The following is a 20,524-nucleotide window of genomic DNA, read 5'->3' as shown; positions in this document are numbered from 1 at the left end:
GGACAACGACTCTCAGCTTGAGAGTTTATCCTCCGAGGGTCTTCTGGGCGAACTCCTCCAAATTCAACATAAGCCAGGAGCAGTATATTTGCATTAGAGCTTCATTAAGGAGGTATATACTGAACTCTATCATCTCCTGGAACTAGACCTGTAGCCTTACAGCAGGACAAGGAACGCATTGCAATGGCCCATGATGCAGATTGTCATCAGATCCTTCCAGGTTGTAACAAACAACACAAGTAACTATAGATGGTGAACTTTGTGCAGAGAGCATGCCAGGAGATTATCGCCTTCCCAGAGAAAACCAGCACATGGCTTTGCCAGGATACCAACACTAAGCCAGGCAAAGATGCCTAAAGACCAGGAATGCACCAAGGATAATTAGCTGAATATTTTATGGAGAATTAAACATTTTATCAGATAAAATTGGTATGGAATGATTGTTTTATGGAATCATTGATTTCAGGATTGTGGCCAAGAAGACTCTGTGATGGTCTGCAACAAGGGGCAATAAGGTACAGAATGTTTGAACAATGGAATCAGGGAGTTTTGACATGGGAACTGGAGTCAAATGATATACTCATCCTGAACATGGTTGTGCGGTTGCCTCCTTTTGTGTTCTCTTTGAAATGCTCACTAAACAGGGGCCAGGTTCCCCATGGCACAGGGTGCCGTCAAATGGGTTTGCAAGCACGACCTCTTAGTGATAAGATGTACTGAAATCACAAAAAGTTACCATTCACTATGTGTGCTGGTGAATGTCTGATATCCTAGCAAATGTCATGATGCATTCATCTGATACCAGTAATCTTTTAGCCAGTATGTCACACATCAGTAGTAGGGAAACATATCTCCAATTGGAGAGGCAGCCTTTGATCAAGGATAATCAGCATGGCTTTGTAAGAAGGAGGTCATGCCTAACAAATTTAACAAAATTTTCAAGGAGGTTATCAGGCGTGTGGATGAGGGTAGTGCTGTGGATTGCAGTCTATATGGATTTCAGCAAAGCCTTTGTCAAGGTCCCACATGGACGACTGATAGTGAAGGTAAAAGCACATGGGATCCAGGGTAACTTGGCAAGTTGGATCCAAAGCTGGCTCAGTGGTAGGTGGCAGGAGGGTGGTGGTATAAAGCTGTTTGTGTGACTAGAGGCTGATGTCCAGTGGCATACCACAGGAAACAGTGCTGGGTCCTTTATTGTTCATGGTACATATAAACGATTTAGATGAGAATGTGGGGGGAATGATAAGCAAGTTTGTGAATAATACAAAGATTGGCAGGTTGGTTAGTGAGGAATAAGGTCTTAGGTTGCAGGAAGATATAGATAGTTGGTCAGATGGGCAGATCAGTGACAAATGGAATTTAACCCTGAAGAGAGATGATGCACTTTGGAAGGAGTAACAAGGCAAGTGCGTACTCAACGAATGGCAAGACAATAGGAAGCTCAGAGGAACAGAGGGATCTTGGGGTGCTTGTCCGTAGATCCTCGAAGGTGGCAGGACAAGTTAATAGGTAGTTAAGAAAGCATATGGGACACTTGCCTTTATCAGTCTTGGCATAGATTATAAGAGCAGGTAGGTTATGTTGGAGCTGTACAAAACACTGGTTAGGCCACAGCTGGACTACAGTGTGCAGTTCTGGTCACCTCACTATAGGAAGTGATTGTTCTGAAGAAGGTGCAGAGGAGATTTACCAGGGTGTTGCCTGGGATGGAGTATTTGAGCAATGAAGAGAGGCTGGATAGGCTTGATTGGTTTTCTTTAGAGCAGAGAAGGCGGAGTGTGTGTGCGTGTGTGAGAAGGAGAGACCTGATTGAGGTTTGTGAGATTACGAGGGATAGTTAGCAGCTGTTACCTTTAGTTGAAGGGTCAATAACGAGGGAGCATAATTTTAAGGTGAAGAGCAGGAGGTTTAGAGGGGATTGGAGGAAAAATATTTTCACCCAGAGGATGGTTGGAATCTGCAATGCACTCGTGGGAGTGGTAGTAGAGGTGGGAAACCTCACAACCTTTAAAAGTACGTGGATGAGCACTTGAAATGTCAGAACCTTCAAGGCTAGGGGCCAAGTGGGTTTCGTGTAGATTGTCTAGTGTCAGTACAGACTTGATGGACTGTAGGGCCTCTTCTGTACTGTATGACTCTATCACTTATGTCAAACCAAAGGGTGGCTTCCAGGTGAGAAGGGTTATCCGCTATAGAACTGGCTAATGAAGCCTCTGAAACCAACACATAGTCTGACTTTTGTAATGTGAATGTTGACCGTCACCGAGCAGACGACTTGGACTCTTGAAGCAAAAGAATTTGGTAGCTCAACAATGTTGGAGCACTCACTGGAGTGAACGTTTCACCTTGTATTGGTCTATTGCATCCTCCACAAACCTGGCCAGCGTTTTAGCAAGCAACTCAAGAAAAGGAAGAAGAGGAGGGTGCAATCACATCTTCATGTTCAGGGCGTATCATTTGACTCCAATTCCCATGAATAAAACCTGATCACTATCGCTCAATTCCTTACTATCCCTTAGGACCATCATAGATTCTACCTGTCCACAATCCTGTTGAGGCATGCAGCCACTCAGCAGTGCATTCAGCTGAAATGCATGGCACAATTATCGTTAGTCAGCACCATGATTGCCCACATCACCTTGAACAAATGTAGGTTAATTGCCCATCCTGCACCCAATTTTGAGGGCAGTCCAATTTTGTCCCCTTTATGTTTTAATTAGCAAAGAACAAAGAGCCATGCTTCTCAATTTTAAAATGCAGCCCGCTTTGATTTGCAGCTTAAATGGTTCCATGTGTAACTTCAGTCCCTAGTGACTTCTTAACAGCAGTAGTCAAACACAATCTTTCAAATTGCCTACATTCTTGGGACCCACAGTCATAGCCATATGGCAGCAGTAACCATCCAACACTCTTAACTCTCATCCTGCTGAATATACAAAATTCTTGCTCAGTTAGCATTGCAAACATACTAGTGCATGATTATATTTTCTTTGACAAGTTTACATACAGATGCAAGTTTTCTTTTGTCTAAACGTAGACCACCAGGCAATACAATGAGAACTGTATTTTATCATCCTGGATTAGAATAGAATCACCATACATGATTCTTCACCAGTAATGCACTGCTTCTCAATTTCCAACGTGTGATAATGCTTTAAACAGATATTGGGGCTGTATTTTCTCTGCATTATACCCCAATATCCAAAGATTTACAAAGCAGAAGACAGAAATGGTGGTGATCCTATGTGTCGTCATTGTCTATAGGAACAGTGCCAGAAGACTGGAGGATAGCAAATGTTGTCCCCTTGTTCAAGAAGGGGAGTAGGGACAAACCTGGTAATTATAGGCCGGAGAGCCTTACTTCTGTTGTGGGCAAAGTATTGGAAAGGATTATAAGAGATAGGATTTATAATCACCTAGAAAGGAATAACTTGATTAGGGATAGTCAGCACGGTTTTGTGAAGGGTAGGTCGTGCCTCACAAACCTTATTGAGTTCTTTGAGAAGGTGACCAAAGAGGTGGATGAAGGTAAAGCGGTTGATGTGGTGTATATGGATTTCAGCAAAGCATTTGATAGGGTTCCCTATGGTAAGCTTTTGCAGAAAATACAGACACATGGGATTGAGGGTGATTTAGTGGTTTGGATCAGGAATTGGCTAGCTGTAAGAAAACAAAGGGTGGTGGTTGATGGGAAATATTCATCCTGGAGTTCAGTTACTAGTGGTGTACCGCAAGGATCTGTTTTGGGGCCACTGCTGTTTGTCATTTTTATTAATGACTTGGATGAGGACGTGGAAGGATGGATTAGTAAATTTGCGGATGACACTAAAGTCGGTGGAGTTGTAGACAGTGCGGAGGGAAGTGGCAGGTTACAGAGGGACATAGATAAGCTGCAGAGCTGGGCTGAGGTGTGGCAAATGGAGTTTAATGCGGAAAAATGTGAGGTGATTCACTTTGGAAGGAGTAACAGGAATACAGAGTACTGGGCTAATGGTAAGATACTTGGTAGTGTGGATGAACAGAGGGATCTGGGTGTCCATGTGCATAGATCTCTGAAAGTTGGCACCCAGGTTGATAGGGTTGTTAAGAAGGCGTACGGTGTGTTAGCTTTTATTGGTAGAGGGATTGAGTTTCGGAGCCAGGAGGTCATGCTGCAACTGTACAAAACTCTGGTGCGGCCGCATTTGGAGTATTGCGTACAGTTCTGGTCGCCGTATTATAGGAAAGATGTGGAAGTGTTGGAAAGGGTGCAGAGGAGATTTATCAGGATGTTGCCTGGTATGGTGGGAAAATCGTATGAGGAAAGGCTGAGGGGCTTGAGGTTGTTTTCATTAGAGAGAAGGTTAAGAGGTGACTTAATAGAGGCATACAAGATGATCAGAGGATTAGGGTGGATAGTGAGCCTTTTTCCTCGGATGGTGTTGGCTAGCACGAGGGGACATAGCTTTAAATTGAGGGGTGAGAGATATAGGACAGATGTTAGAGGTAGGTTCTTTACTCAGAGAGTAGTAAGGGCATGGAATGCCCTGCCTGCAGCAGTGGTGGACTCGTCAACATTGAGAGCGTTCAAGTGGTTATTGGATAAACATATAAGACCATAAGACATAGGAGCGGAAGTAAGGCCATTCGGCCCATCGAGTCCACTCCACCATTCAATCATGGTTGATTTCAACTCCATTTACCCGCTCTCTCCCCATAGCCCTTAATTCCTCGAGAAATCAAGAATTTATCAATTTCTGTCTTGAAGACACTCAACGTCTCGGCCTCCACAGCCCTCTGTGGCAGTGAATTCCACAGACCCACCACTCTCTGGCTGAAGAAATTTCTCCTCATCTCTGTTCTAAAGTGACTCCCTTTTATTCTAAGGCTGTGCCCCCGCGTCCTAGTCTCCCCTGCTAATGGAAACAACTTCCCTACGTCCATCCTACCTAAGCCGTTCATTATCTTGTAAGTTTCTATCAGATCTCCCCTCAACCTCCTAAACTCCAATGAATATAATCCCACGATCCTCAGACGTTCATCGTATGTCAGGCCTACCATTCCTGGGATCATCCGTGTGAATCTTCGCTGGACCCGCTCCAGTGCCAGTATGTCCTTCCTGAGGTGTGGGGCCCAAAATTGCTCACAGTACTCCAAACGGGGCCTAACCAGTGCTTTATAAAGCCTCAGAAGTACATCCCTGCTTTTGTATTCCAAGCCTCTTGAGATAAATGACAACATTACATTTGCTTTCTTAATTACGGACTCAACCTGCAAGTTTACCTTTAGAGAATCCTGGACTAGGACTCCCAAGTCCCTTTGCACTTTAGCATTATGAATTTTGTCACCGTTTAGAAAATAGTCCATGCCTCTATTCTTTTTTCCAAAGTGCAAGACCTCGCACTTGCCCACGTTGAATTTCATCAGCCACTTCTTGGACCACTCTCCTAAACTGTCTAAATCTTTCTGCAGCCTCCCCACCTCCTCAATACTACCTGCCCCTCCACCTATCTTTGTATCATCGGCAAACTTGGCCAGAATGCCCCCAGTCCCGTCATCTAGATCGTTAATATATAAAGAGAACAGCTGTGGCCCCAACACTGAACCCTGCGGGACACCACTTGTCACCGGTTGCCATTCTGAGAAAGAACCTTTTATCCCAACTCTCTGCCTTCTGTCTGACAGCCAATCGTCAATCCATGTTAGTACCTTGCCTCGAATACCATGGGCCCTTATTTTACTCAGCAGTCTCCCGTGAGGCACCTTGTCAAAGGCCTTTTGGAAGTCAAGATAGATAACATCCATTGGCTCTCCTTGGTCTAACCTATTTGTTATCTCTTCAAAGAACTCTAACAGGTTTGTCAGGCCGACCTCCCCTTACTAAATCCATGCTGACTTGTCCTAATCCGACCCTGCACTTCCAAGAATTTAGAAATCTCATCCTTAACGATGGATTCTAGAATTTTGCCAACAACTGAGGTTAGGCTAATTGGCCTAATATGGATGATATTGGAATAGTGTAGATTAGAGGGGCTTTAGATTGGTACCACTGGTCGGCGCAACATCGAGGGCCGAAGGGCCTGTACTGCGCTGTAATGTTCTATGTTCTCTGTGATTGACTTCTGTCCTATTTATGTTTCCTGCACATTTCCAAAAGTGGGTGATATTGCATCCAGAACAGGTCTTTCAACATTCAAGTAGTTTGTAATTGTATTAGCAGCCAGAAGAACTGCAAAAGGGAACAACAGGAACTGAGAATCCTCAATGCTACCTCTAGACTCTGAAGGTTTCATGGCATGAGATCAAGCATGGGCAAGGAAATCTCCTTTTCATTATCGGCTACACCCTCCCCCCCCAGTTGAGTTAGTAACGCTCCACATTAAATACCAGTTGTAAGATGCATTGAGAGTAGCAAGGGCACAGAATGAAGTCCCATACCTCGGATGTAATGTCCATCACCAAGAGACTCAGTAACACCACTAATGACTGAGCTGGACAAGTCCTGGAGGATAGTGAAGGACATATCTGCCAAATAAGCCTGTGGCAGGTTTTGAGAACCAACACAAGGAAAAAACAAACTTGATCTTGTCCTCACCAATCTTCCTGTCATAGATGCATCCGTCCATGACATATTAATATTAGCAACCATCACACAATCCTTGTAGAAGTGAAGTTCACAAGGAGAGCATAAATGTGTTATGTGGAAGTGCAAGCATACTAAATGGGATCGATTCAGATTAGATCTAGCAGGTCAAAACTGAGCATCCAAAGGATAATGTAGGCCATCAACAGAATTGTATTATAACCATCACACAAAGTCAAGTGTAGGGAAGCATGCCAATAGTAGCACACCTAAAAATGGTGCCACTATAATACAGGACTACATGTATACTAAACAGCAGTAGCTTCTTGCAACAGAGAGAGCTAGTGATCCGACACCCAAAGTGTGACGATACTATGCCTTTAAGAAATGTATTTATATGATGTTTCTTGTGAAAGGTATATTTAAAAGTCAGCTCTGTTTATAGGGTGCTGACTTGTCTGCTCCGTTTATAGGGTGCTGACTTGTCTGCTCCAGACAACCCACATGCTGAGAATGCAGAAGAGATCCTAGATAATGGGGTGTTTGTTTTTATTTATTTTCGGTTTCTCCCCTGGGGTTTCAGAGTAGGATTTGATGAGGTTGATTGACAAGATGCAGAGTTATGTGAAGAGGTGGAGCTAAACTTAGAGACAAGCAGGCAGTTTCTGTTTGGGTTTGCAAGGAGCAGGAGGTCTCCTCTTTCTCTGGGATCAGCTAGATATTCTGGAGGCTCGAGGGCCAGCAGCCAACGTACCAGCACGTAAGTCTATGTTGTTTGCTAACTGGTTTTGAAGGAGAGTTTAAGTCAATGAGGAATATTGCTTAAATTGGAACTAATAGTGGTAGTTTAGCAGTTAAGAGTTGTTATCTTGTCATGTTTAAATATTTCAATTGGTAAAAAGTTAAGCCAATTCATCTGTTATATTTAAACTGCACTGTTAAAACTAAAGTTTGTTTTGATAAAAGCTTCCTTTTGTGTCAATATGATTACACCTGGAGTGAAACACCTTATCCTCACACTGTCAAAATAAAAAAATAGTTGTGTTTAATTTCATAATATACCTACAAGTTTCTGATCTGATCCCTAACAAATGGCACAGATCAAAGCTCTGCAGTTATGCCACACCCAGTAGAAACGGTTAAACAATTAACAGAACTTAAGAAAAGTTACAGCACAGGAGGAGGCCATTAAGCCCATCTTATCCATGTCAGTCCGAGGGCACCCAGGTGCCCTTTCAAATCTGACCGTCCTGCACCCAGCCTATAGCCCTGTAGTTTACAGCACTTAAGAGTTAGGATCTCTGCCTCTACCACCACCTCAGGCAGTGAATTCCAGACACCCACTAGCTTGTGTGTAAAAAATGTTCTTTTTCATGTCCTCTCTACACCTTCTGCCACTTATTTTGAATCCTTGGTTCTAGAATTCATCGTCATGCAAAACAATTTTATCCAGTCCACTCTCTCTTCCCCTCAATTTTGTACACCTCAATCAAGTCACCCCTCAGTCTTCTTTGTTCCAAGGAAAACAACCTCAGCCTATCCAATCTCTCCTTGTAGCTACACTTTTCCAGCACTGGAAACATTCTTGTAAACCTCCTCTGCACCCTCTCCAGAGCAATTATGTCCTTCCTGTAATGCGGTGACCAGAAGTGCATAGAATACTCCAGTTGTGGCCTTACCAGTGTTTTATACAATTTCAACATTATATCTTTACTTTTATATTCCGTACCTCTGCCAATGAAGGAAAGCATTCCATATGCCTTCTTTACAACCTTGTCTACTTGAACTGCTGCCTTTAGGGACCTGTGTATTTGTGTGCCAAGATCTCTCACTTTATCTACCCCTCTTAGTATATTTCCATTTATTATGTACTCCCTATAGCTGTTTGACCTCCTGAAATTTATGACCTCACACTTTACCATCCACTACACCAACCCACCTTTATTGTTTTGGAGATTATAGCTATTCTCTAACTATCCACTACTCTGCCAATTTCCCACATCCAAATCATTAATATATAACACAAACAGCAAGAGTCCCAACACCGAGCCCTGTGGAACATCACTTGAAACAACTTTCCATTCACAAGGGCATCCATCCACCATTACCCTTTGTTTCCTGTTATTAAGCCAACTTTTTATCCAGTTTGCCAGATTACACTGTATCCCATGGGCTTTTATGTTTTTGACCAATCTGCCATGTGGGATCTTGTCAAACGCCTTGCTAAAATCCACTGCACTATCTTCCTCAACCCTTCTTGTCACTTCAAAGAATTCAATAAAATTTGTGAGGCAAGACCTTCCTTCAACAAATCCATGTCCACCATCCCTGACTAGTCCATGCCTTTCTACGTGACAGTTAATCCTCTCTCAGGACTGATTCTACTAATTTGCCCACAACTGATGCAAGACTAACTGGCCTATAATCGTTTGGCATTTTCTTCAATCCCTTTTTAAACAATGGAACTATGTTTGCATTTCTCAAGTACCTCCTCTGTATCGAGTGAGGATTGGAAAATCATCCTCAGAACATCTGCTATCTCCTCCCTGACCTCTTTCAGCAGCCTCGGAAACACTCCATCTGGCCCTGGCGGCTTATCAACTTTCAATGATTCTAGCCATTTGAGTACTTCACATGGTCAAAAAAAAAAGAGAAAATTCTGCCATAGAATTGTATTAATTGAGAACAGAGGACTAGGGTATATACAAGATGATGAAAGGATTTGTTAGGGCAAACGGAGAGAAATGATTTTCTCCAGGGTTGAAAGGGGTGGCTGTGTCTGAAATAAGGCGGCAAATGCTTAAAACTAGCGCAAGGTAATGTTGGGAAGTGTTTCTTCACATAAAAAGCAACGAAAACCTGAAATTCTCTCGCTGGAAAGCTGTTGAAGTTAGATCAATTGAAAATTTCAAAAGTGAGTTTGATAGTTTCTGCTGGATAAGAATATTAAAGGATATGTAACCGAGGTGCATAAGTGGAGCCATGATCTGACTAAATGGCTTAGAGAGCAGTGAACTAATCATGTTTCTATGCTCTTCACAAATTGAACTGAACTTTGCTGCGTTACAGGTCTGTTAATTGGGTAATGTGACTGTAATGTTTCATAAAATGCAGAGCTCAGATATGGAGTTGTTCTTTGTAGCTGGTTGAGTATTCCAGATGATCAGTAATTCATTCATTTTTGTTGTCCATCCAGAATTTTAGCATGAATCATGGAACTAAAGAACAGTTTACAGTTTCATCTATTCCACTGCAGCCGAAGGCAATGTATTTGGCCAAGTCTGAAATGTACCAAGTAAAATCAGAACTGCATTTCAGATTTAAACTTGAACATAAAAACAATAGACTCAGTTGTGAAAAATATTTAACGCAGTGAATATCCCTTCAATTTAATCAAAATTGAGAATATAAACATTTTTATCCAATCCAAATTTAATCCCTGGACATAGAAGCTTCTAACATCTGGCATTTCAAACTTTGCAAGTCCATGGCCTTTCTTTTTAAACTTGTGCAAATCCACTTTGCTTTAGAACCCAACACTTAAAAGCAACTCTTTTCCAAATGCTTTCCATGGGAAAATGATTAAAAGATGTGATACAAAACACAAGCTTGGGTAATTACAGACCCATTAATCCTCTGCCTATTCCATGTCGGTAATAGAATTGACTTCCAGGAGTTACACGTTACGGTAGCAGTGGTTAGCACTGCTGCTTCACAGTGCCAGGGACCCAAGTTGAATTCCTGACTTGGGTCACTGTCTGTGTGGAGTTTGCACGTTCTCCCTGTGTCTGCGTGGGGTTTCCCCCGGGTGCTCCGGTTTCCTCCCACATTCTGAAAAACATGCTGGTTAGGTACATTGACCCGAACAGGCGCCAGACTCTGGCGACTAGGGGAATTTCACAGCAACTTCATTGCAGTGTTAATGTGACTAATAAACTTTAACTTCAAGTGATAACCTGGTAAATTGCAGTCAGAGACTCAATGGGAAGTAGATGATACCTTCAAGGAACGGATAATCCAAGTGGACAACTCTCTGATGTGACATTGCTACATTTCTTCCAGGCTTTTGACAAAGTTCTACAGGAATGACTATTCAAATCTGTGGGGATCCAGGATTAAATCTTGATAATGTATAGGACATTTAAAAAAAACATGTTTTCTAACTTAAAAGGAGCTTTTGTCAGAAGATGGGAAAAGTATTGGTGTTATGGTGAGGTGAGAAGTGGTAGTATGGCTCTCCTCTTTGCTCACTTCTCACTTGGTCACAACATAGAGTCAGAGGTTTACATCATGGAAACAGGCTCTTCAGCCCAATTTATCTGTGCCGCCCAGTTTTTAACCATTAAACTAGTACCAATTTCCCACATTTGGCCCATATCCCTCTATCCCAATCTTACCCAGGGATAGAGGCTAGACAGTGTTGGGCCCACTCAGAAATTAAAGAATGAGCTGATAAAATATGCAAGTAGATGGCAAAGATGTCGATGAAATTCAATGCAGACTCTTGTAAAATACTGCACATGGAATGGCAAATGGATAACATGCGTGAATGGTAATGAAGTAACTAAGGATAAAAGTTGAAAGAAACCAATGAATCCCAGAAGATTTGATGCCCAATGTATCCAAACAATGCAGAGCAGCAATCAAAACCGGGAGAACATTAAAAGATATAGCCTAAACAATAGAACGTAAGCCAGATGAAGTGGTCATCAACAGCATAGTGCACTGGTCAGGTTGCAGCATTAATACTGTGACCAGTTCTGGTCACCAAGAAAATAAGGAGACATTCAACAACAAAAATCATTACTGCATGATGCCATGGGTTTGATTCCTAGGTGTTAAAGATCTGGCATGAGGAAAGACTGAAGAAACTCTCATACTAGAAAGGTGGTCCCTGAAAGGTAAACTATAATAGTTAGAATATGATACTTGTGAGCATATGGAGTAGGTGAGAATGTGAATAGTATAAATGCATTTAAGAGAAAGCTAGATAAGTAGGAGGGGAAAATTAATGTTGCTAGAGTGAGATAAAGTAGGATGGGAGGAGCATACACAATGGCATGGACCTTCTGAGCTGAATGGAATGTTTTGGCACGATAAATACAAGGCAGTGTAATGGAACTATACAAGATAGGGAAAAGTAAAAGGTAAATCTAAAATGTTACTAGATGAAATTGTGAGTGAAGGAAAGGGAAACTCAAATTCAAACACATAAAAGGCAAATTTAGGATGAATATTGTGAAGTAGTTCTTCACCAAAAAGTCTGAATAACCTGGTTCCTTAGTCAAATCCAACTCCAATGCTCATTTCCAGCTTTAACTGACATTGGAGGGTGTGTGTTGGAAGTTGTCGTCTCCACCAACATTGCCCAGCACATCACTGCAAAAGATAAGGCTGAAGAGTTTACAAACCTTTTCAGGCAGAAGTGCCAAGTGATTGGCACCCGAGATCCCCAACATAGATGCCGGTCTTCTGCAAATTCAATTCGCTCTATGTGGTAAACACTGAGCTCACTGGGTTATCATGCTATGAGCCTTGATAACATCCTAGCTGCAGTGAAGATTTGAGCTCCAGAACTAGCCATACCCCTGACTAATTGATTCAGTATAGCTACAACTCGGACATCTACCCAGCAGTGTGGAAAAAACGCCCAAGTATGTCCTGCACACAAAAAGGTCAAATCCAATAGAGCCAAAAACCTCCATAATCGATCTACTGTCAATTATCAGCAAATGGAAAGCGCTATGAAGTGGCACTTACTCGTGACGTTTAGTTTGGGTTCCAGATGGCACAGTGATGTCATTACATCCTTGGTCTAAAAATGGACGAAAGAGCTAAATTTCTGAGTTGAGGTGAGAACAAAAGCATTTGACGACAGCACCATTAAGAAGCCCTAGTAAAATTGAAATCAATGGGAATCAGGAGGTAATACGCTCCAATGGCTGGTCATACACAACACAAATGAAGATTGATGGTTGCAAGTCAAATTTCTCAGCCCATGAAATCACTGCACAAATTCCTCAGGGTAGTATCCCAGGGCCAACCATTGACAGCTGCTTCAATTACCTTTCCTCGATCATAAGGTGTGAGCGACATGTTGCACAGTGGTTAGCACTGCTGCCTGGGACCCAGGATCGATTCCCAGCTTGGGTCAGTGTCTGTGGAGAGTCTGCATGTTCTCCCAGTATCTGCGCGGGTTTTCTCCTGGTGCTCCGGTTTCCTCCCACAGCCTGAAAGACACGCTGGTTAGGTGCATTGGCCATGCTGAATTCTCCCTCGGTGCTGGAACAGGCGCCGGAGCGTAGCGACGAGGGGATTTTCACAGCAACTTCATTGCAGTGTTAATGTAAGCCTACTTGTGACTAATAAATATACTTAAAAACAGGGATATTCCCTGATGACTGCAGAGTGTTCAGCCTCATTCACACAGCAAGACCTCAATAATATTCAGGGTTAGGCTGGTAAGTGACAAGTAATGCTAGTGCCACACAAGTGCTGTGCAATGACAATCTCCAATAAAACAATCTAACCATCTCCTGTTCATATTCAATTATATTCCTATTGCTCATTCACAGAATCTCTACATTGCAGAAAGAGGCCATTCAGCCCATCGAGCCTGCATCAGCAGCAATCCCCCTATCCCCATAACACGTATTTACCCTGCAATCACTCTTGACACTAAGGGGCAATTTTGCATGGCCAAATAACATTATCCACACGCACATCTTTGGACTAGAGGAGCACCCGGAGGAAACCCACGCAGACACAGGGAGAAAGTGCAAACTCCACACAGACAGTGACCCAAGGCCAGAATTGAACCCGGGTCCCTGATGCTGTTAAGGCAGCAATGCTAACTACCACTGTCCAGTGACCAGAAACTTAACTGAACCAGGCATATAAATACAGGAGCTACAAGAGTAGGTCAGAGTCTGGAATTCTGGTCCATCTTCAAAAAGGCACAAGTCAGATTGCCTAGATAAGTGCAGCCCCAACAATACTCAAGAAATTCAAATCACCCCGGATAAAGTAGCCCTCTTGTTTGGCATTGCATTCACCACTCGCACACAGACGTATGAGTGAGTACAATGTACTGCAGCAAATTGCCAAGGCTCCTAACAGAACTGTGGATATATCTGCTCAAGAAAAGCAGTGGTTCAAGGTGGTAGTCCACAGCTACCATTTCAATGGCAATTAGGGATGGATAATAAATACTCACCTTGTCAGCAATGCCCCCAACCCATGTATGAATAATTAAAAACTGGGCAGTTGTAAGATTAATTCACCAAATAGGTAGAGTGAAAGCCCAGGTGAGGATTCCTCAGTTAGCTTCAGAAATATAAAGATGACATTTTTTAGAAGCAGGTCTTCTTAACCTATTGGCAAATATCTTCATTTAAAGAAAACTGACACCCAGATGCTAACATATGGAAATTTGTGCAGCGATAATCTGTCTGAATAAAGATGACAAAGGAAAAATTATTTGACATTACCTGCTTTCTCCTCCAATTTGAACTCTCGAAATAGAAGTGCCTGTTTCTCAAATGGGGTCGTAGGATATAAAGTTACTGTTCTCTCTTGCTTGTAAGTATCTGTCACCTGTTATATGTAGCCTGCTTCTACAGAAGCATAAGTATACATTGATATGTGACATTGGTGACATGGCTGACCCAACATGTGAAGGTGCTCTCCGTAGGTATTTTGAAGATAAGAGTGCCTGCAAATATTGTTCAGTGGAACAAGTCGTTACCGGTTGTCTGAAGCAGCCATATGTTTAAGGCAGTGCGGTGCAAACAAGGTGTAAATTGCAAAAGTATCAAAAATGGAAGTGAAGGCAGAATGAAACGGAGAGTAGGTTGTGAGCTAATTGCAGGGTATTACCTGGTCCCGCCTGGTGAGGTAAATTATTTTTCTTTCCATAATCACAGCCACATCCTCTGAAAAGTCAAACTTTTTCATGCTCTTCCCCTCATTGACTAAAAGATCCTGTGGCTATGCTGGGAAAAGATTAGGACCCATTTTAGCTACACTTACTGCAGCAAGATTTAAAGCAGGAGCAAAAACAAAGAATGCTAGAAAATCTCAGCAGGTCTGACAACACCTATGGAGAGAGAACAGAACTAACATGGGAGTCCCTTAGTCAGAAGCTTGCTTTCTCCGCTAAGCACTGCCCAATATCTCAGACAATCCGACAAATAACCAGTATATCATTAAACTGTTAGACCTTCAGGAAAAAATAGTGTTTTGCATATTTTAAAGCAAATTGGCCAAACAGCAACAATGATCAAATCTTGGCTGTAGTGTTTTTCTAACTGACTTCAAATGATAATAAAAACAACAACTGCACTTTTAGTTTGATAGAACTTACACATTTATGACTATAAATCCCTATTGCATAACTAAACTCATCCACCAGGCCACAGCTAATTAGGAATTGTTGATTTCAAAACCGTATATGAACCACTGTTGCACAGCTGCAACACATATGTTTTTCTTAAAAGACACTAACAGTAAACTCAGATAGCAGGCTGCAAAAGAAAATCCCCATTCCAGCCTCTTTTTGGAAGCTGCAGTTCCTAACTTTTAATTGTGAAAGACTCTCATAATTCTTTTATGCATAAAGCTGCTGATCTACTGTGAAATAAAATACAAACGGCTCCTTTTATAATCAAAAGTTTATCATTGTTTCCCCAGCCTATTGGTGACACAAATTAAGGCTTAATATGTAAAATTCTTACCATGAACGTTTCCAAGCTCAATATTGCCTTTAGAAGAGGACAAATGTGAAGATTCGGCATAAATGTACTTTGTTTTTAGTGCACCGTCAGTGGTGGAAATATTCATGTTTGCTCCCTGAAGTTTGTCAATTTCCACAATCTGGAAAAGACACAAAGGGTTTTGATAGGATAAAGTGCAAATGCTATTCACTGGGAGCACTAACATTCCACTTCTAGTTAAGCAAGTTCTTTATTTGGGGGTTCATTCCATTAATGTCATAAACATCTGTGCAGTGGCAGGTTAGGATACAACAGACTTCACACTATTGAGCTGCCTCGTGTAGTAGCAAAATGCAAACAAAAGCCAATTATTCTGCAATGGAGTTCAAATTTTTGGTCAGGTCACTCAAAGGCATTGCAAAAGACAAATCTCCAGATAGGAGTGGGTGGGGGGAGAAATGAGAAGACAAATCACGTCAGATGACATTTAGGAACAAAACTTTTGAACACAATGCTTTTAGGAGATGGTGTCCTGCTGTGGCTCAATTCATAGCTCTCTCTCACCTCTGGAGCAACAAAGTTGTGAGTTCAAATCCCATGCCAGAGATTCGAGCACAAAATCTAGGCAGACATAAGAGTGAAATACTGAGAATGTTGCACTATGAGAAGTGCTATTTTTTGGATAAGATGTTAAACCTTGGTCCTCCTTGCTTTCAAAGGTGGACATGGCATTATTTTGAAGAACAGTCAGAGGTTTTCAGCATGGAAACATGCCCTTCGGCCCAACTTGTCCATGCCGCCCAGTTTTTACCATTAAGCTAGTCCCAACTGCCCGCAATCTTGGTGTCATCTACAAACTTACTAACCATGCCTCCTAAATTCTCATCTAAAACATTAATATAAATAACAAATAACCGTGGACTGAGCACCGATCCCTGAGGCACACCACTGGTCACAGACCTCCAGAAAAACAACCCTCTACAACCATCCTCTCTGACTCGGTTAATGGTACCTCACCCTGGATCCCATGAGATCGAACCTTATGCAACAACCTACATGCAGTACCTTGTCAAAGGCCTTGCTAAAGTCCATTTAGACAATGTCGCCTGCACTGCCCTCATTGGTTACCTCTTCAAAAAACTCAAATTTTGAGACATAATCTTCCACTCAATACCATGCTGACTGTCCCTAACCAGTCTTTGCCTCTCTAAATGCCTGTTGATCCTGTCTCTCAGAATACCTTCTAACAACTTACCCACTACAGATGTTAGGCTCATTGGTCTGTAGTTCCCAGGCTTTCCCCTGCAGCCCTTTTTAAACAAGGGCACAATATTTGCTACTCTCCAATCTTCAGACACCTCCCCTGTGGCTGTCGATGATTCAAATATCTCTGCTAGGGGACCTGCAATTTCTTCCCTAGCCTCCCACAATGTCCTGGGATATATTTCATCAGGTCCTAGGGATTTATATATCTTGATGCGCTTTAAGACTTCCAGCGCCTCCTTCTCTGTAATATGTACACTCCTCAAGACGTCACTATTTATTTCCCCAAGTTCCCTAACATCCATGCCTTTCTCAATAGTAAATACCAATGAGAAATATTCATTTAGGATCTCTCATCTCTTGTGGACATGCACATAGATGACCTTATTGATCCTCAAGAGGCTCTACTGTCTCCCTAGTTACTCTTTTGCCCTTTATGCATTTGTAAAAGCTCTTTGGATTCTCCTTTACCTCATCTGCCAAAGCAATCTCATGTCCCTTTTTTGCCCTCCTGATTTCTCTCTTAACTCTACTCCGACAACCTCTTGTTCCCAGCTGCCTATGCATGTCATTTGCCTCCTTTTTGACCAGGGCCTCAATATCCCGAATCATCCAGGGTTCCCTACTTCTATCAGCCTTGCTCTTCACTCTAAAAGGAATGTGCTTACCCTGAACCTTGGTTAACAATTTTGAAAGCCTCCCACTTACCAGACATCCCTTTGCCTGCCAGACTCCCAATCAACTTTTGAAAGTTCCTGGCTGATACCATCAAAATTGGTCTTGCCCCAATTCAGAATTTTAACTTTTGAACCAGACCCATCATTCTCCATAGCTATCTTAAAACTAATGGAATTATGGTCACTGGTCCCAAAATGATCCCTCGCTAATACTTCTGTCACCTGCCCGTCCTTATTTTCCAATGGAGGTCAAGTTTTGCCTCCTGACTAGTCGGGCCATCCACATACTGAACAGAAATTCCTCCTGAATACATAACAAATTTGTCTCCATCCAAGCCCCTAATGCTATGGCTGTCCCAGTCAATGTTGGGAAAGTTAAAGTCCCCTACTATTACCACCCTATTTTTCTTGCAGCTATCCATAATCTCCTAATTTTCCCGCTTATTATTTGGGGGCCTGTAGGACAATCCTATCAAAGTGATCTCTCCCTTCTTATTTTTCAGTTCTACCCATATAGATTCAGTGAGCAAACCCTCGGACATATCCCTTCTCAGTACTGCCATGATGTTTTCCTTAATCAAAAACGCAACTCCCCCATCTCTCTTACCTCCTGTTCAATCTTTCCTATAGCATCTGTACCCTGGAACATTGAGATGCCAGACCTGCCCCTTCCTTAGCCATGTTTCAGTAATAGCTATAATATTCCAGTCCAATGTACCCATCCATGCCCTGAGTTCATCTGCCTTGCCTGTCAGGCCTAATACATTGAAAGAAATGCAGTTTAACCTAGACTTCCCTTGCTCTCTGCCCTGCTTTCTCAGACCATCTGCCCAATCATGTTTTGTACACTCTCTCGGTGTTTTATTTCTCTTAGTCTTACTGGATCCATTCACTGAGTTCTCCACAGTCTTTGTACTCTGTACTGTGGCCCTTTTTGATTTTTGACTTTGGTTTCTCTGCTTTCCACTTTTTCCCTTACTGCCTTTTGTTTCTGTCCCCACTTTACTTCCTGCATCGGTTCCCATCCCCCTGCCACATTAGTTTAAAGCCTCCCCAACAGCACTAGCAAACATTCCCCCAGGGCATTGGTTCCAGTCCTGCCCAAGTGCAGATTGTCCGATTAGTACAGGTCCCACCTCCCCCAGGAATTTGAATCTCTCCCTCTTGCACCATCTCTCAAGCCACGTAATCCTACGTTCCAGCATTTGGCCCTTAGGCCTGCAGGTTTCAGGCACGTTTTAAATGAGATGAGGGGTTCACTGCATCTATCATCCATTCAGACAGTGAGTTCCACAGCCCCGCAACCCTCGAGGTGAAAATAGTTTTCTTCGTCTCTCCTCTAATCCCTCTACCAATCATTTTAAATCTAGACCCCCTAGTCATTGACCTCTCTGCTAAGGTAAATAGGCCCTTCCAATCCATTCTATCCACACCCCTCACACATTTCTGCCCACCTGACCAGTCCATTGATAAGTTCCTGCAGTCTACAACTATCCTCATACTATTAACCATGCAGCCAATGTTGTCTGCAAACTTCTTGATCATTACCCCTACATTTACATCCAAATTGTTAATATATTTAAAAGCACGTGGAATTGGGCAATATATTGGCATGGATTGAGAATTGGTCAGCAGACAAGAAAGAAAGTAGAAATAAATGGGTCTTTTTCAAAGTGGCAAGCAGTTTCTAGTGAGCTCCCACAAGGGTCCGTTTATTCACAACATACATCAATGATTTGGATGACTGCTGATGATACGAAACTTGGTGGGAATGCGAGTGATGAGGATGCTGCTAAGACGCTTCAAGGTGATTTAGACAAGTTGAGTGAGTAAATACATTACAGATGCAGTATGGCATGGATAAATGCGAATGTAACCACTTTGGACAGAGGAACAGAATGGCAGAGCATTACTTAATTGATTATAGATTGGAAAATGTTGACATACAAAGGGACTCGGGTGTCTTAGTATACCAGTCCCTGAAAACAAGCATACAGATACTGCAAGCAGTTAGGAAGGCAAATAGTTGGTGTTCAATGCAAGAGGACTTGAGTACACAAGCAAGGATGTCCTACTGCAACCAAAAAGGACTTGCTAAGACCACATTTTTTGATTTATTGTCACATAAGACCATAAGACCATAAGACATAGGAGCGGAAGTAAGGCCATTCGGCCCATCGAGTCCACTTCACCATTCAATCATGGTTGATTTCAACTCCATTTACCCGCTCTCTCCCCATAGCCCTTAATTCCTCGAGAAATCAAGAATTTATCAATTTCTGTCTTGAAGACGCTCAACGTCTCGGCCTCCACAGCCCTCTGTGGCAATGAATTCCACAGACCCACCACTCTCTGGCTGAAGAAATTTCTCCTCATCTCTGTTCTAAAGTGACTCCCTTTTATTCTAAGGCTGTGCCCCCGCGTCCTAGTCTCCCCTGTTAATGGAAACAACTTCCCTACGTCCATCCTATCTAAGCCGTTCATTATCTTGTAAGTTTCTATCAGATCTCCCCTCAACCTCCTAAACTCCAATGAATATCACATGTATTAGTATACAGTGAAAAGTATTGTTTCTTGCACGCTATACAGATAAAGCATACCGTACAGAGGAGAGTGTGAGTGAGATTAAAAGATAGAATTAGAGGGTATGTTGGGCACAACTTGCAAGATGTCACCTCGCTCCAGCGCCATCTGGGATTCATCCATAACCATGGTGTATTGTGTGCAGTTTTAGTCTCCTTATCCAAGAAAGGATATATTTTCTATAGAGTGCAAAGGTTCACCAGACTGATTGCGGAGATGACAGGACTGTTGTAGGAGGAGAGACTGGGTCGACTGGGCCCGTATTCACTGAAATTAAGAAGAATGAGGGGGGATCTAATCGAAATATAAAATTCTGACAGGGCCGGACAGACTGGATGCAGGGATGTCGTTTCCTCTGGCTAGAAGGGGGGTCACAGTCTCAGGATACAGGGTCAGCCATTTAGAACAACAGACCATAATTTTAGGCTAAGAGCTGACAGATTTAAAATAGAAATGAGGAAAAATTACTTAACTTAAAGGGTTGTGAATCTGTGGAATTCTCTAACCCAGAGTACAGTGGACGTTGGAACACTAAACAAATTGGAGATAGATAAGTTTTTAATTAGGATGAAGGGTTAAAGGGGAGGCAGGAAGGTGGAGTCGAGGCAGACATCAGATGAGCCATGATTATATTGAATGGTGGAGCAGTTTCAAGGGGCTGAATTGCTTACTCCTGCTCCTAGTTTTTATGTTCTTATTTAGGACTGAGATGAAAAGAACTT

General features: G+C 42.4%; 1 protein-coding gene across 3 annotated transcripts in view; it reads right to left on the bottom strand.

Annotated features, from left to right (window-relative positions):
* The window catches only part of fam185a (family with sequence similarity 185 member A), a 67,645-nt gene that overhangs the window by 27,012 nt on the left and 20,109 nt on the right, over positions 1–20,524 (bottom strand). For all 3 annotated transcript variants that reach the window (XR_013500185.1, XM_078235625.1, XM_078235624.1), the window contains one exon: positions 15,301–15,439. Coding sequence is in view for 2 of the 3 variants with exons in the window: in XM_078235625.1 (XP_078091751.1) it covers positions 15,301–15,439 (139 nt within the window). In the remaining variant the exon portion in view is untranslated. The remainder of the gene's footprint in view (positions 1–15,300; positions 15,440–20,524) is intronic.

This window comes from Mustelus asterias, chromosome 19 (genome assembly GCF_964213995.1).
Source record: "Mustelus asterias chromosome 19, sMusAst1.hap1.1, whole genome shotgun sequence".
Classification (NCBI taxonomy): Eukaryota; Metazoa; Chordata; class Chondrichthyes; order Carcharhiniformes; family Triakidae; genus Mustelus; species Mustelus asterias.
This window is presented reverse-complemented; position numbering and strand designations above follow the sequence as displayed.